This window comes from Schistocerca piceifrons, chromosome 3, assembly GCF_021461385.2.
Source record: "Schistocerca piceifrons isolate TAMUIC-IGC-003096 chromosome 3, iqSchPice1.1, whole genome shotgun sequence".
In the NCBI taxonomy this organism is placed as follows: domain Eukaryota; kingdom Metazoa; phylum Arthropoda; class Insecta; order Orthoptera; family Acrididae; genus Schistocerca; species Schistocerca piceifrons.
This window is the reverse complement of record NC_060140.1, coordinates 283654661-283667113: the sequence shown is the minus strand read 5'-3', so window position 1 is coordinate 283667113 and position 12453 is coordinate 283654661. Positions and strand designations below refer to the sequence as shown.

The 12453-nt window shown below is 38.1% G+C and overlaps 1 protein-coding gene across 1 annotated transcript in view; it reads right to left on the bottom strand.

Moving 5' to 3' along the window:
* The window catches only part of LOC124789542 (tektin-3-like), a 113452-nt gene that overhangs the window by 42373 nt on the left and 58626 nt on the right, over positions 1-12453 (bottom strand). Inside the window, exon 6 of the mRNA XM_047256939.1 lies at positions 7253-7362. Within this exon, the coding sequence (XP_047112895.1) occupies positions 7253-7362 (110 nt within the window). The remainder of the gene's footprint in view (positions 1-7252; positions 7363-12453) is intronic.

The window sequence follows — 12453 nt, the reverse complement described above, 5'->3', positions numbered from 1 at the left end:
ACATAATTTGATGTTTGTTTGCTTTGTGTGTGTGTGTGTGTGTGTGTGAGAGAGAGAGAGAGAGAGAGAGAGAGAGAGAGAGATGGATTAATTTATTATTTAGTCCAATAATATTTTATATCTGTGTTTGTTGTAGCTTACATTCATTTTAATTATGTATTACTCTTTAGTTCATTGAAAGAGTTCCTTGTATGTGAAAGTTTTCTGGAATGTTAGGAGTTTTCTGTTGTAACTGTTCACTCTAATAATTTTCACATCCTATTTCATGTTATATGGTTCTTGTCCAGATTTTGTAAGATGTTCAATAAAGGTTCAATGGCTACTTTCATACTTCTAGCTTCATATGTGTTCTTTATACCTAGTTTTGAAATTTCTGCCTGTTATTCCCAGATATGCTGATTTGAATTCTTGACATTGTAACCTGCTCTTTGGTATCTGTGTTGTTTACCTATTGGTTTTTGCAAAGAAGAACTACATCTACATGATTACAGAAGCAACTAAGAAACCATAGAAAATGTATAAAATGATTATAATATGATTATCTTCACAACTAATACAAATACTTGATAATTCAGTACCATTACCATCATCATGATCATCAACCATTTGACCTTAATTACTAGACAAAAGGTTGCCTCCTCTCCTCTAAACACTTCCATGAATTTTGATCTTCAACTATACACATCAATGTTGCTCATGTTTTGTTTTCTGATGTCAGCTACCTGTCCTCCATTACATAATATAAGTCCATTCTTATCTCTTGCAATCCAGTAAACAACTTGCTTGTCTGGCTAAATAATCCATCCGTCTTTATTTCATTTTCATGACAGGCATAATTATGTCTCACTCTTATCTAGCCTATTCCCTGAGCCATTTGTTTGCATTTCTCTCTCTCCTACCAATTCTCAATATGCATCTCCCCACTGCATACTCAAAAGCTCTTAGTTTATGAATGTTATATTACCATATCATCTGCAAAAATCATCTTTTTGTCTTTTTCTTTTACTATATCTTTAACTGCCCTATTCATTCCCTCCATCACAACATTAAAAAGTGCAAGTGATAGAATACTTCCTTGCTTAAGTCCTTGTCTTATCTTGAAGTATTCAGAGTTCCCCAATGGTGTTCTAGTTCTATAATTGAGTCCTCTGTACATTGTCTTTATTACATTAATGTTTCCATCTTCTATATCTATCTTCTTCATTTCTTCCCAGAGTCTTTCCCTGTTAACTGAGTCATATGCCTTTTCTATGTCTATAAAAACCATTATCACCCTTTTGTTATACTCCCAACTTTTTTCCATTAGTTGATGGATAGAAAATATCAGGTCAATCATGCTTCTTCCTTTAACCCATGCTGTTCTTCACTCAGCTCCTTTTCTATCTTTTCACTTATTCAGTTTAGTAAAATTCTTTCAAAAATCTTGGCTGAATTTTTCAATCTTCTTTTAGTCTAGTGGTAGCTGTAGCATGTAAGAATACATGGCCCAGTTACATCAATGTGACCACCGCCTATGTTCAATGCTAATGTGCAAGATCCACTCACAGATTGCAGGTGGGTGCGGTTAAAGGCGCTGCAGTCTGGAACCGCAAGACCGCTACGGTCGCAGGTTCGAATCCTGCCTCGGGCATGGATGTTTGTGATGTCCTTAGGTTAGTTAGGTTTAACTAGTTCTAAGTTCTAGGGGACTAATGACCTCAGCAGTTGAGTCCCATAGTGCTCAGAGCCATTTGAACCCATTTGATTGCAGGTGGCAGCACTAGCAATGGAGGATACATAAACTGTGCTGGAGAGACACAGTCACTGTTGTAAGGCAGAAACAGAATGATTTATCTGATATCCAAGAGGGCATGATCATTGGCTTTCAGGCCAAGAGCGGAAGCATTTCAGAAATGGCTAAGTTTGTAAACTGTTCACATGCCACCTTGGGTAAAGTAAGCCATGCATAGCAAAATGGTGCTATCCAACACCAGTGTTAATGCTACTGCGGTGTATCACGGGCCATAGATGACATGGGTGAACAATGGCTGTGGAGACGTGTATGGCCAAATAGACATGCAGTTGCTGTGTATCTGATTGCCCAGATGAACCAAGGAGCTACCAACAGTGTCTCCTCAAGATCTTTCAGTAAATGCAGCTGCATATGGGCTTCCACAACAAGTGCCTGGTTCATATACTAACACTGACTGCTGTCCATTGGCAACAAAGGCTACAATCTGACACTGACTGTTGTTCATCGACAACAAAGGCTACAATTGGCACACCAATACTACAATTGGACATCTGACGAATGGCAATAGAAGGCCTTTTCAAATGAATCACATTTTATGCTATGAAGGACAGATAGCCGTTGGCGTGTATGGAATGAAACATCTGAAGCAAAAACCCTGGAAGCATTGTGGTCTGTGGAACATTTTCATGGCAGTCCCTGGGTGATCTCGTCACTCTAGAATGCACAATGGATCAACACAAGTATGCATCTATCCTTAGGGACCATGACCATCCCTACATGCAGTCTGGCATCCTTGGCACGATGGCTTCTACCAGCAGGACAATGCAATGTGTCACACAGCTCACAGTATTCACACGTTTTGAAGAGCACCTGTATGAGCTTACTGCACTCTCCTTGCCACCAAACTCCCCAGGTTTTAACTTAATCAAGAATCTGTGGGAACACTTAGATTGAACTGTTCACACTGTGGATCCTCAGCCAAGAAACCTAGCACAGCTGGCCACTGCACTTGAGTCAGCATGGCTCCACATCCCTGTTGGTACCTTCCAGAACCTTAGTGACACTCTTCCTACACATCTCACAGAAGTCTGCAACAATAGGTGGTTATTTGGGCTTCTCACAGGTGATCACATTAATGGCTGGACAGTGTATATCCTTTAGAATTTCAGTATACTAACATATGTTGAAGCAACAGTTTTTTATGTCTAGTACATCTCCTTTTTCACGAGATAGAATAATGCTCCAGTTGTAAGTAATTGTCTTCCATCACAGACATACTTTAAATAATTTCACAAGTTCCTTCTCTATTACTTTCCTCAGGCTTTAACCATTCCTAATGAGACACCACAACCTCCATGCACCTTTCCTTTCATCACATCTCAAATGGCTTTACACATTTCCTCTGGAATTGTTTCCAGAACACCAGTAATTTTGTTATTGACTGCCTATGTTTCTGATTCATTTCTTCAACTACAAAAAAGAATTTATGAAATCTTTAAATGCTCAGAGAACTTCCATTCTGTTTTGGTTACTGTGCCACAATCTTTTTTAATTTGTATCCTTTATACTTTTTTTTGTTCTCAACTGTTGCTTACAAAATTTTTTATTGTATTTTATCACATCCACTGACATTTCCCAACAGTTTTGTTTACTTCAAAATATTCTGCTACAGTACATTTCTATTACTGTTTTGTTGCAACTCTAGCTTTCTTTCTAATAACCACCTTATACCATTTAATAGTTTCTTTCTTCACACCTGCAGCATCTTTTGCTGTTTGTCTTTTTGTTAATTGATTGCCTCTTTCATCTATGATTTACTAATAGTTCAGAATTTGCTTAGGACTAATATATTCAGTACAACTTCAAATATCATAAATTTATTTATGTCTCACACTACACCTCATGCACGAATTATTGTGTGTGTGCGCCACTAATTAAAAGACATTAAAAACTAGAGTTTTTATTAAATGATGAAAGTTAAATTTGACATGCAAGCCACTGAAACAATATAAACTAGAAGCGATTGTACAAACAGCTGAATCACATAAAAAAATAAGGGGCAAAATACAGCTAAACTGTGAGTTCTGAATTTGCTGACTTTGACCAAGATTGTTGTTGTTGTTGTTGTTGTTGTGGTTTTCAGTCCTGAGACTGGTTTGATGCAGCTCTCCATGCTACTCTATCCTGTGCAAGCTTTTTCATCTCCCAGTACCTACTGCAACCTACATCCTTCTGAATCTGCTTAGTGTATTCATCTCTTGGTCTCCCTCTACGATTTTTACCCTCCACGCTGCCCTCCAATACTAAATTGGTGATCCCTTGATGCCTCAGAACATGTCCTACCAACCGATCCCTTCTTCTGGTCAAGTTGTGCCACAAACTTCTCTTCTCCCCAATCCTATTCAATACTTCCTCATTAGTTATGTGATCTACCCATCTAATCTTCAGCATTCTTCTGTAGCACCACATTTCGAAAGCTTCTATTCTCTTCTTGTCCAAACTATTTATCGTCCATGTTTCACTTCCATACATGGCTACACTCCATACAAATACTTTCAGAAATGACTTCCTGACACTTAAATCAATACTGGATGTTAACAAATTTCTCTTCTTCAGAAACGCTTTCCTTGCCATTGCCAGCCTACATTTTATATCCTCTCTACTTCGACCACCATCAGTTATTTTGCTCCCCAAATAGCAAAACTCCTTTACTACTTTAAGTGCCTCATTTCCTAATCTAATTCCCTCAGCATCACCCGACTTAATTAGACTACATTCCATTATCCTTGTTTTGCTTTTGTTGATGTTCATCTTATATCCTCCTTTCAAGACACTGTCCATTCCATTCAACTGCTCTTCCAAGTCCTTTGCTGTCTCTGACAGAATTACAATGTCATCGGCGAACCTCAAAGTTTTTATTTCTTCTCCATGAATTTTAATACCTACTTCAAATTTTTCTTTTGTTTCCTTTACTGCTTGCTCAATATACAGATTGAACAACATCGGGGAGAGGCTACAACCCTGTCTTACTCCCTTCCCAACCACTGCTTCCCTTTCATGTCCCTCGACTCTTATAACTGCCATCTGGTTTCTGTACAAATTGTAAATAGCCTTTCGCTCCCTGTATTTTACCCCTGCCACCTTTAGAATTTGAAAGAGAGTATTCCAGTCAACATTGTCAAAAGCTTTCTCTAAGTCTACAAATGCTAGAAACGTAGGTTTGCCTTTCCTTAATCTTTCTTCTAAGATAAGTCGTAAGGTCAGTATTGCCTCACGTGTTCCAGTGTTTCTACGGAATCCAAACTGATCTTCCCCGAGGTTGGCTTCTACTAGTTTTTCCATTCGTCTGTAAAGAATTCGTGTTAGTATTTTGCAGCTGTGACTTATTAAGCTGATAGTTCGGTAATTTTCACATCTGTCAACACCTGCTTTCTTTGGGATTGGAATTATTATATTCTTCTTGAAGTCTGAGGGTATTTCGCCTGTTTCATACATCTTGCTCACCAGATGGTAAAGTTTTGTCAGGACTGGCTCTCCCACGGCCGTCAGTAGTTCCAATGGACTATTGTCTACTCCGGGGGCCTTGTTTTGACTCAGGTCTTTCAGTGCTCTGTCAAACTCTTCACGCAGTATCGTATCTCCCATTTCATCTTCATCTACATCCTCTTCCATTTCCATAATATTGTCCTCAAGCACATCGCCCTTGTATAGACCCTCTATATACTCCTTCCACCTTTCTGCTTTCCCTTGTTTGCTTAGAAGTGGGTTTCCATCTGAGCTCTTGATATTCATACAAGTCGTTCTCTTATCTCCAAAGGTCTCTTTAATTTTCCTGTAGGCAGTATCTATCTTACCCCTAGTGAGATAGGTCTCTACATCCTTACATTTGTCCTCTAGCCATCCCTGCTTAGCCATTTTGCACTTCCTGTCGATCTCATTTTTGAGATGTTTGTATTCCTTTTTGCCTGTTTCACTTACTGCATTTTTATATTTTCTCCTTTCATCAATTAAATTCAATATTTCTTCTGTTACCCAAGGATTTCTACTAGCCCTCGTCTTTTTACCTACTTGATCCTCTGCTGCCTTCACTACTTCATCCCTCAAAGCTACCCATTCTTCTTCTACTGTATTTATTTCCCCCATTCCTGTCAATTGCTCCCTTATGCTCTCTCTGAATCTGTGTACAACCTCCGGTTCTTTTAGTTTATCCAGGTCCCATCTCCTTAAATTCCCACCTTTTTGCAGTTTCTTCAGTTTTAATCTACAGGTCATAACCAATAGATTGTGGTCAGAGTCCACATCTGCCCCTGGAAATGTCTTACAATTTAAAACCTGGTTCCTAAATCTCTGTCTTACCATTATATAATCTATCTGATACCTTTTAGTATCTCCAGGGTTCTTCCATGTATACAACCTTCTTTCATGATTCTTAAACCAAGTGTTAGTTATGATTATGTTGTGCTCTGTGCAAAATTCTACCAGGCGGCTTCCTCTTTCATTTCTGTCCCCCAATCCATATTCACCTACTATGTTTCCTTCTCTCCCTTTTCCTACACTCGAATTCCAGTCACCCATGACTATTAAATTTTCATCTCCCTTCACAATCTGAATAATTTCTTTTATTTCATCATACATTTCTTCAATTTCTTCGTCATCTGCAGAGCTAGTTGGCATATAAACTTGTACTACTGTAGTAGGTGTGGGCTTCGTATCTATCTTGGCCACAATAATGCGTTCACTATGCTGTTTGTAGCAGCTTACCCGCATTCCTATTTTCCTATTCATTATTAAACCTACTCCTGCATTACCCCTATTTGATTTTGTGTTTATAACCCTGTAGTCACCTGACCAGAAGTCTTGTTCCTCCTGCCACCGAACTTCACTAATTCCCACTATATCTAACTTCAACCTATCCATTTCCCTTTTTAAATTTTCTAACCTACCTGCCCGATTAAGGAATCTGACATTCCACGCTCCGATCCGTAGAACGCCAGTTTTCTTTCTCCTGATAACGACATCCTCTTGAGTAGTCCCCGCCCGGAGAACCGAATGGGGGACTATTTTACCTCCGGAATATTTTACCCAAGAGGACGCCATCATCATGTAATCATACAGTAAAGCTGCATGCCCTCGGGAAAAATTACGGCTGTAGTTTCCCCTTGCTTTCAGCCGTTCGCAGTACCAGCACAGCAAGGCCGTTTTGGTTATTGTTACAAGGCCAGATCAGTCAATCATCCAGACTGTTGCCCTTGCAACTACTGAAAAGGCTGCTGCCCCTCTTCAGGAACCACACGTTTGTCTGGCCTTTCAACAGATACCCCTCCGTTGTGGTTGCACCTATGGTACGGCTATCTGTATCGCTGAGGCACGCAAGCCTCCCCACCAACGCCAAGGTCCATGGTTCATGGGGGGGGGGGGGGGGGGGGGGGGGACCAAGATTACTCTCTTAATTATGATAAAACACACATTTTTTAAAATTGTTATTAACATTCATGTTTGAAACTGCTTACTAGCACTTACCTGTTGGCATACTTTATCATGAATACTCTTAAGGCGATCTCGGCAATTTCTTTGAATTTCAACTTCTTTTAAGAGTGATTTTTCAACCTGATCATGAACAAGATCAATCCCTGTGTGAGACACAAAAATAAAATAACTATATATGAGAAGCCATCGATGAGGAGAAAAATTAGGTATGAAAGAACATTTGTCAAGCAATATTTATTATTTACCAGTTGGTGAACTATTGCTAGGAGACATTAAATTTAAAAATGCATCTGAATCTTGAGCTTTCAGAATTTTCCAAATACTCTTCACTATGACAAAGACAAAAGAAAATGGTATATTATGGTGAAAGGAAGGAAATGTCAATTCACAGATAGGAAAAATGAGAGATGCAGGGTACAGGTATTGAATATAAAATAAAAATCGATCAGCAGCAGAAACTGAAGTCTACCAAGAGAGTTAAATTTGAATAAAATAAATGGAAAGTAAATGATCAAAGATGAAAGATGCCACAATATTTTCAGTATTACTACTATACTTACTGAAAGAGCCTACATAACAGCGGAAGTTTAACTCTGAAAAAATGACACATGTCGAAAAATAGAGATATTGCTGCTTGGTCGGTTTCGTCTTCACAGGAATGTGAAGCTATCAAATAGGTGAAGATCAACACCAGAAAAGGAGCACTGAGGTTTGGAAAAGCAAGAATTGAGTTTAGCAATATTTTTTACAAAATTTTGTAATTCATGCTCACCACGACTTTGTTCTCACCACAATTTCATAGAATGAAATGTCATCTTCAGCCTTCGCCAGATCTGTGGCTGCCAATTTTACTGCTCCAAGGAAGGCTACTGTAGGCAGTCAATAGTTCACAGATGAAGAAACTATTTTGTTTCCAATGCTGACTCACTGAATATGTTTGTAAATTTTCTCTCAAAGAAACAATTGTTTGCCACCAAAAATGAAGCTGATGAGGATTTACATTGAGGGCATGTGATGTGAATCTGTCATACTGATATGGTAATAATGTGGCACCAGTAAAAACACAGTGCTAAATTGGAGAAGGGAAAGTGTAAGTGATTAAACTATTTTTCCAGGCTGGGACAGATAAATTACAATCTGTCATAGATTGGAACAGATTTTCAAATGTCAGTTTGTATTCATTACATTTTGGGTGCAGCATATCTGAAGAGTTTGCATAGTTGCATGTCACTGTACCTTTTCTGATTTCTCCTTCACTGAGTTTGTCTGCACTGCTCCACTAATTTCAGTGGAGTTAATAACATTACAAGTGCTCACAAAAATGATAAGTGTCCAGGATAAAGAATGCCAGTTTGCAAAAAAGTATGTGTTTGTGAAACGTGTGTATTAGGAAATTGGAAAGGGCTGAGAGCACACAGTTTAAATATAGTGAGAAGTTTTATCAAGGCAGTAATTAACACTTGCGACACATCCACCTGGCTAAAAAAATTGTCAAGTTCACCGAGAATATCTGTTACAGGGTCACTATGGCAGATTTTTGGTAGTGTTGACAGATAGTTGATCAAGGCTGTTGGCCACATACTTGCCTCAGTATCTTGATTGTATCATCACTTTTGAATAAGAAGGTAATGTAAGATATGGCTGAATATAAAATGCTAGGATTTTGAATGGATCTGAAAAGCAATGGAGGAGCAAAACCAGAACTCCTGATACACTGTTAACAGGATGATTCTGATGAAATGTAGGGGTTGCACAGATTAATCAGCTGGGCTAGTATGCAGGAAGTGTAACTTGTTGAGGGTCAGGTATAGTGCTGACAAGAAATTAGAGAAAAATGTCATGATACAGATAATAAATAACACAATTAGACACCTTCTTTAAAAGAATGTATGTAGATGGAAGAGCCAGTAAAATACCATTTGTTTATTAATCATGGTGGAGCAGAGAGTAGCAGGAATTTGTGAAGAGAGATGTGTCAACTTAAAAAAATGACACATGGTATGTGTCTAATAAAAATTAATTAGGTGAGATTGAGTGACTCTGTGAATCTGAATTGCAAATCAAGTTAATGCTGGGCATGGATGCAAATAAAGAAGACTGTTCTGGTACAAAGACCTTTACGAATGCTTAACAAAGGAAATGCACAGGCAGAGAAATAATACGGGGGAGTTTATTGATGGATGTCAGAAACACTAATGGACTAGGGAAAATGAAACAGAAATGAGAGATGTTGCAAGGTGGGAAATGATGATCAGTAAGTAATAAGACAAGAAGAAGAGACACCAATAAAGATTCATTCATTCATCCATCCATGCATCCAACCATTGTGCACTGTACATCCCACCAAGAAGGAGAACCTTCAGGGATGTGGAGTTAGACATATATTAACAAAAGGTACACCAATTAACTGAGTATACTGTATAAACAACATATAATCACCATACCACTTAAAGTTATTCATATTTACTATCCCTGCTGGCTAAATTTAATCAAGTCACAAATAAAGCTGCTATTTTGAAAAACACTGCTGTTTTCTCTGTTATACTAAATAGCTGCTGTTTATCTCCTGTTGATAGCTTCACATTAACTTGATTACTTTTGTAGTTTTCAAAGATACTGTTACTTACATCTTTTAATACAGAGCTCTCATTACAATATGTTACTACTTTTCATGCAGCTTTATAACAAATACTGCCATTTAGCTAACAGAACTTTCCTGACTACAATAATTTGCAGAGAAAGCCAAACTAAGAAGAAGTTAACAAGTTCTCATCAGATAAGTGAGTTAATATTTCACTACAGGTCACTTTTTCAAACACTTTTGAAAAGAGTGGATGGAGTAAAATAAATATGTAATTAGGCTAGCTTTGCTTATGATGAAAGTTGCAACGTAATTAAGTCTGTCATGAAACATGCCCTGAGTTATTGACTGATTACAAAGATATGGGTGAACTTATCACATGAGCAAAAGATTTTTAATTCTTCAAAATATACTACCATAGTCACAACAACTGCTACTTTTTAGGGACCTGGTAAACTTTTTAATCTGCTTAAGGGTTGTATTTTTTAAATAAATCTCTGTTGGTGGAGCAGGCAGTGTCTGCACAAGTAAATGTAATGTATCTCTGGTTGTTTACTTGAGGGGGCAATATTTGCAGCCTCTATGATGAATTAATCATTGAATTTGGTTGGCCATCGTGCCATATATTCTTTGTGAGGGACAAATTTCATTTGGATGTGTTTTTGTTTATTATTTAATAATGCTAAAACACTGAAGAATGTTGGGTTTACATACATATTGACAATGGGTTTTTCACTCTGTCTTTCAACAATTATAGAGAATTTTAATGTTGAAAATTATCCACAGTTGGATGTCAACAACTCTAGGTGCCATCAATAAATACAGTAAGACAACAAATCAGTGTTAAGGCCTTGAAAGAAAAAAAAAGATTTTCTAGCTAAGTCTGCATCTTATTTTTCCTGTCCTTATCCCATACTTTCCGAGAGTCGACATGTTAATCTGGATTTGGCTGTGTTAGTGCTAAAGGATGACCAGATGCCCTTCCTGCCACCCCACCCTACCCAGATGAAATTTATGTACCCCATCTGTCTGTGATAGTGTCATCCAAAGTGAAAGTGTGAAAATGTTTTTGACTGTTTTCAAATTGTGTAACTGACTCAGGACATGGGTACCAACCCAGTATTCACCTAATTGGATGTGGGAAACCACCTAAAAACCACATCCAGGCTGGCCAGCACACTGGCCCTTGGTGTTAATCCACTGGGCCGATTTGATCCAGGGCAGGCAAGTCTCCCCAAGTCCCATAAGTGATGTGCGCTAATGTGTTTGCCTACCCAGATGGTTGTCAGTACAACTATTGTGGCACAACATTCAAAGAGTTGCTCAACACAATATTCAACAACCTGAATGGCCTGAGAGTTAATTCCACTTTTTTTTGCATATATAGTTAACCCTAGTTACCTCCTCTTTTTTTATTAGAGCTATAATAGCAAGTAGTAGTATGATATTAGCTTCTATCGGTATCTACCAAGGTGAATCTGTTTAATTTCAGTGATTTACATGTCATAATACGCACAAAATGTCTGCTGATGTGGTATTTATCCTTTTATTTTGCTGCATGAATTGAGAAGTTCATCAATCTAATTAATGAGGCTGTTGATGTTCTTACAGGAGACACTAAAAGTATTTCCTTTAATATCCATGGATTTCTGCGAGTTGCAGTACTTCATTTTGTAATGGCTGTTTCATCTGTAATTGTATTTATTCTGCATCTCTGTCTTTAGAATGGTGCTCGTACAGGCCTAGGGAACACATTGGAAATCCTTGAGCCAGGATAGATGCTGTTTGATCAGAATAGATACTCCTAGCAGTTAGCTGTGCAAGTAATGAGAGAGGTTAGGAGGACCTCTACACTCCCTGACACCTCCCCCTTCACCTTTGTCTACACTCTTCCTCATTACAGGTGGGTCACTATAATCTTGGGGTCTGAGTGACCTGCCCTTCCTTTTTAACTTTCCTCAAACTATCCCTTCTACCTCCTAAGGAAAGAATTAACAGTTCTGAAAGCTGAGATAGGGATATCACTTTTACTTTTATATGTGTCAATGAGCAGTACTAAAAATTTCAACTTCTGAAGAATAGTGATGGGCAGCAGTTGTACCTTATAATTTATTAATATAATCACTCTAATTCAAACCTCTGCACATTGTACTTCTCAAGTACTTTTAAGACACAACTGATTCTAGTGTCCTCACATTAATCATTTACTATATTTTGTGAAAAGCACAATGTACATTTCTCTACATTAAGGTGCCAGCTGCTATAATTTGTACCACACTGATATTGTACATCAAGATTTAACTGGATGTTACACCAACTTTTTTCAGATAAAACAGTCTCATATACAGGGTTATTACAAATGACTGAAGCGATTTCACAGCTCTACAATAACTTTATTATTTGAGATATTTTCACAATGCTTTGCACACACATACAAAAACTCGAAAAGTTTTTTAGGCATTCACAAATGTTCGATATGTACCCCTTTAGTGGTTCGGCAGACATCAAGCCGATAATCAAGTTCCTCCCACACTCGGCGCAGCATGTCCCCATCAATGAGTTCGAAAGCATTGTTGATGCGAGCTCGCAGTTCTGGCACGTTTCTTGGTAGAGGTTTAAACACTGAATCTTTCACATAACCCCACAGAAAGAA